General features: G+C 41.4%; 1 protein-coding gene across 1 annotated transcript; it reads right to left on the bottom strand.

The window, feature by feature from the left end:
• Positions 1-1239: 1239 nt before the first annotated feature.
• Positions 1240-2956, bottom strand: LOC137284133 (ADP-ribosylation factor-like protein 4C). Its single transcript, XM_067815817.1, has one exon. The coding sequence runs from the start codon at positions 2459-2461 to the stop codon at positions 1904-1906; it is 558 nt and encodes a 185-aa protein (XP_067671918.1). The 5' UTR covers positions 2462-2956; the 3' UTR covers positions 1240-1903.
• Positions 2957-5303: the final 2347 nt, after the last annotated feature.

Here is a 5303-nt window from a genome sequence, read left to right as displayed (position 1 = left end):
CAAGCGGGTTCTATTGTGCTCTCATTGAGAGCCCTTGCCGGGTAGACGCGACCTCCAATGACCTCTTACGTAATGCCGCACATTCCAGTAAATGGGTTTAACTTTGGAGGTGTGTTGTGAGGTATTTGGGTTACGTTACAGAGCCGTGGGGTATACAAGCTGAGGGTTTGGGCCCTTGGGCCTTGTGTTGGGTCGTGGTTTACATTGCTTCAGTTACGACCAGTTGTGACAAACATAATTTCTTTTACAACGTGAACTGAATTAAAAAACCGGTTTCAATTAACAACGGTCATAGCACTGAATGAAAGGCCACCTATAATCGCTTTTTTATTGCTGTCGGAGGTTTTACCTTGGGAAAACAATTCTGTGACCTTAAAGAGGAATTACTTTTAGGGCCAGACAATTTCTTTATTACAATGGATGAGACGTTTCGGTGTAGATGGTGACACGGTTATTATCACGTGTGTGATAAGTTTTAGCATCTACCCAGAACGTCACATCCATTGTAATAAAACTGTCAGTCCACTTCATCATACCAGGATCTAAATGTCACTTTAAAAAAGTTCTGACATTACGTAAACAATGATACTACATGTTATATCATGGGAATACAGTCTACTGAGAATGATGAAAGAGAATAGATCAGTATACGTACAGTTCAAAATGGCAGAATGGCTCCTAACTATACAAATATTGCAGATTGATGATATAGGTAGGTATATTTGTAGGTAGACAAACGCGAAAGCGGCGTACTTGTATTTGAATAGGTTCGATCGGTATCTGGATAAATATATCAAGAAATCGATCCTTGTAACTTGTGCAGTCATAGCACGTCACGTCAGTATTGGGACCGCCCTAGAGCTGCTACTTATACCGTCATCCAGTCTAGTTTGCAACAGTCCTGTTTTGTCTACGTGGTCTCAGATGATCCTTTTGAAAACGGTTTGACTGTAACCCCGGTAGATTAAAGAGATCGACTTAAAGCTTACTCCTCAGAGCGATTTACTACCCTCCCTATCGTAAACCCTACATAACCTAACACTGTCGTACGGCTTTGAATCAGGCATTCGTGACACAAAGCAATTTCGGTGCTAGGTATATCGAACCTTGAATATTTTAACATGGACGGATTAGCTGAGCACGAGTGGTTATACTGTATGTGTACTAAACACACCTTCTTTGGGTTAAGGCAGAGCTATCAATTCTTAAGTACGTCAAAATAGAACTATGATATAGCAATGGATTAAATACGTTTATTAAATAATAATATTGCATGCCTTTGAAAATAATTTCAAAGGTAGTTTGAGTCAAAACATTGGAATGTCCGTTTAAAATTAAGATGACGAGTATTAATGCACCATCTTGAATCTAGCATGTTGAACTGAAATGTACGAAAAACACAAATATCACCAGAATATCAGCACACAAGCACGTGACCTGTCAGTTGTTGATTGACAGGGGTGTCAGCAACGTTTCACTGCAACACACACGATTGCAGCTACGGCGATCTAAACAGTGACCTGCACTGGTCAGTCAGCGAGTGACCACTAGATACAATCCAGAGGATAATTATTTAATACTTGACACATGGGATTTCTATTCCTGAATCGTAGTAGTTGGACTGTGCGTGAAAGATTATGATCTCAAACTAACAACACACATTGAACGATGTGAACACAGACGCTGTTATCTAACACGACACATTTGATGTGAGGTAATTACCACAATATTGGTCCCGCATGAGGAATTGACGAAGTCGATGCTGTTGTTGATGTTGCCATCGTCGTTGTCGTCATGACGGAGTGTGGAAGAATAGCACATTACTCGCTAGTGATGCTGACGACCGTCGAGCCATGGAAGTGCACGATAAGCAGATAGGTATCACTAATACTTGTAAATTCTGTCACCTAGCTATTTTCCCCGATTTGCCCTTTTTCCATTTCTTAATCATTTCATACATAGTGTCCATCGCTTCGGGGAGACCCTCCCCCGTAACTGCACAGGCAGGAGCCAACTCACACAACTGAGACCGCGAGATATCGGAGAGGGATAACATCGTCTCTATCTCCGACGGGTCTAACGCTTCGGGTAAATCCTGCTTATTCGCAATAACGAGACAAGGTAGACTGTTAGTGTTTTGTGACTTAACAAACTTGATAAGTTCGATTCTCGCCTCCTCAATCCTCTCCTTGTCACTGCTGTCTACAACAAATATGATCCCATCCGCTGAGCGCAGGTACGATTTCCACAACGGTCTCATGTTATCCTTTCCCCCGACGTCCCAGATCGTGAATGTCACTCCTTTAACTTTGCCATATTTTCCTTCGACCTTTTCACAGTTGAAACCAACTGTTGGTATAGCGTTCATGTATTGGCCGAATTTCAGGCGATATAAGATAGTTGTTTTTCCAGAAGTGTCCAGTCCCACCATGAGAACTTGCACAGAAGCCCCCCCTCCCATAGCCTCACATTGGGGGACGCCGAGTCAGTCAGGTGAATCAAGGTAAGAGAGCTAACGAAGCCAAGCCAACACTGACCGTCGGCATGACGTGGAGCGAGATTCCCACAAACGTTTCACAGATAAGACAATGACTCCGAGGCGGAAGGAAACAGTCCCACGTACCTGTATATAGGTGTGTACATCCACAGGTGAACAATCCCGTTTTCATTCACTGAGTGACCGAGTTTCCTTTGCAGTGAATACAATGAAATTGCTTATCGCGGCAAGCTGCGATCTGAAGCTATCCTGGAGCCACAGCAGGTGACTTCTGGCGGTTAACTGTGTAGCTGACCTCTTACTCCATACACTGCTAGTCACATGAGATGATATAACTCTGACAGCTCGTGTCCACCGTGAGCCATTGCCGAGCAGTATTTCCGGCCATTCAAACAGTACGACTTGGGATAGTGACACACATCACTCACTGAAATCGACATAGCCTCAATCTGCCAAATATGGAATGACAACAAATGCAGCGCCACCTATTGGCGTTCAGAATGAGGGGAGGTAACTCCGAAAAAGCGAAGCGACATTAAAATACCTGTAATTTTGGCAGAACTTATTTACGATCACACAATCCAGCAGTTTGTTGATGAATTGACACCAAACCAGTTTCTGTACGTAGTTTGCGGTACAAATAGGACACATTGTTATGGATAACAACTTTTGTATTGCGTGAGTGCGACGTTTCGATACAGATTCTTGTACCGTTGTCAGGCAAGAGTGTGTAACCTCAGGGACACGTGTGATGTTGGCGTTGACATCGTTACATTTTTCTCCAAAATCATCTGAATACTTGTATCCCAAATCACCGTTAAAAAACAATTGTTTAATTGTAAACGATCAATTTAAAACAAACAAAATGATTATGTATATCTTGAAATACCACCAGGAATAATATTCCTTCTAGAATATGTATTCTCGAATGTATACATTGTATTCGTATCTCTTATGCCGAGTATCTCGACCTGAGCGTAAAAAAGGTTCTGTTCTCTTCCAGCTTGACATTTTCATCACATTATAAGGTGATTATGAGAACTGCGCATTATGCTTTTATGTTCTTGAGATAGGTAACTGGTGAGATGAATGACCAGCTTGACAACGACACAAGAATCTATATCGGAACGTCGCATCGTCTGTATAAAGAAGTTATTAATCCATGACACGTGTCCTTACATAAGATGAGGAGAAATGGGGTTTAACGTCATACGTAGTAATATTTCGCTCATATGACGACGTGCATGCGTGTGAATGTGTGGGTGCTTGTACTAGCCCTGACTTAAGCTTGTTTCATAAAGAAACCTAACTGAGATACCATGATGCAGTTAAGTATGAATACCCCTCTCAGACACATTATAGTGACACCGAGCGCCAGGCAGAGACCAACAAGTACCACGTTTTAACGTCTTTTGGTATGACGTTGCCAGGAATCGAACCCGCGACCTTCCACTCTTCGTACATCGTTAACAGGTGAAAAGAGTCAAACCGTCTCAGGTAACATACGTGTATATCTTTGTTAAAAACTCACAGTTAAACGTGTGTACCTGAAACGCAAAGGATGGCACGATCATCCGATCCGGTCAAAGGCGACGCATCATGGCGCCTTCAAGGGAGACCCATCCATTTCCTCTTATGTACTGCAACCCATTTATGAATGTATATCATTATAATTTTATTTTTTTAAACGCAGTCGAAATTTATATCGCATTTTGTTTTTTGAGTAATTATGCCTGTATTGTAGACAAAAAAAGTTTTCAGGAAACAGCTGCGGTGTGTAATGTTGTCGATGTCTGAATATGTATATACAGCTCGTGCTTTCCGTCAAACCATGACCTGAAATGTAGACAACATGTTGTACTGAAGGTTGAGGACTGTTTTTTATGGATCTACTACTTCTTTATTATCTGCAGGCTGTTAACAAACTGTTTAACAAAAATCGATCTCAAATTAACGACTGGTTGCATTCAATATTTTTTACGCAAGCTTATACGATCGATGATAACCATGCAAACAGCCTTTAGAGCGGAACAAAATATAGTCACTTGATTGCCGTCCGGATGGTTGGTCTGCCGGCCGAACGATTGGGATCGTTAGACCCTACATGTCAGGGTTAATATGAATAGGTGAGTATAAGGCCATCACATAGCTTGATTATTGACGCGTGCGGCGTGAAAGTAAATTCACTCACTCACTCACTCATAGACGGGTAAGTGAATGAACTGAAACAGATTATGCTTCCGGTAAGTCATTTCGAACAAAACTTTCTAATCTGTTGAAGGACACACACACACGCACACACGCACACACGCACGCACACACACACATGCACGCACACGCACACGCACACACTCTAACTCACGCACTATCACACACTAACACTAACACTAACACACATACATACACACAAACACACCCACCGAACTACCCACTCCACCCCCACAGTAAAATAAATAGATAGTAAATAAATAAATAAATAAATAAATAAATAAATAAATAAATAAATAAATAAATAAATAAATAAATAAATAAACACAACAATAAAATAAAAAAACAAACACAGTTTCACAGTCCCTGAGCCGCTTTATTTTCCCTTCTGCAGAGCTTAAGCCCAAGATGAAGTAGCCTAGATTTCCTCTGAATCTCCCATCTCATCGGTACTTCTTTTTAATTGATAGGAATTACTTGATTGTATCACATCAATATATTCCGAGACAAAAAGGTAGCCTTGAATTCCTTCTACTGCCAACGGCCATTCCATGAACCAGGTTGGCACATGGATGCACAACATTTTTGTATAAATGCC

Source organism: Haliotis asinina, chromosome 5 (genome assembly GCF_037392515.1).
Source record: "Haliotis asinina isolate JCU_RB_2024 chromosome 5, JCU_Hal_asi_v2, whole genome shotgun sequence".
NCBI classification, from domain to species: Eukaryota; Metazoa; Mollusca; class Gastropoda; order Lepetellida; family Haliotidae; genus Haliotis; species Haliotis asinina.
This window is presented reverse-complemented; position numbering and strand designations above follow the sequence as displayed.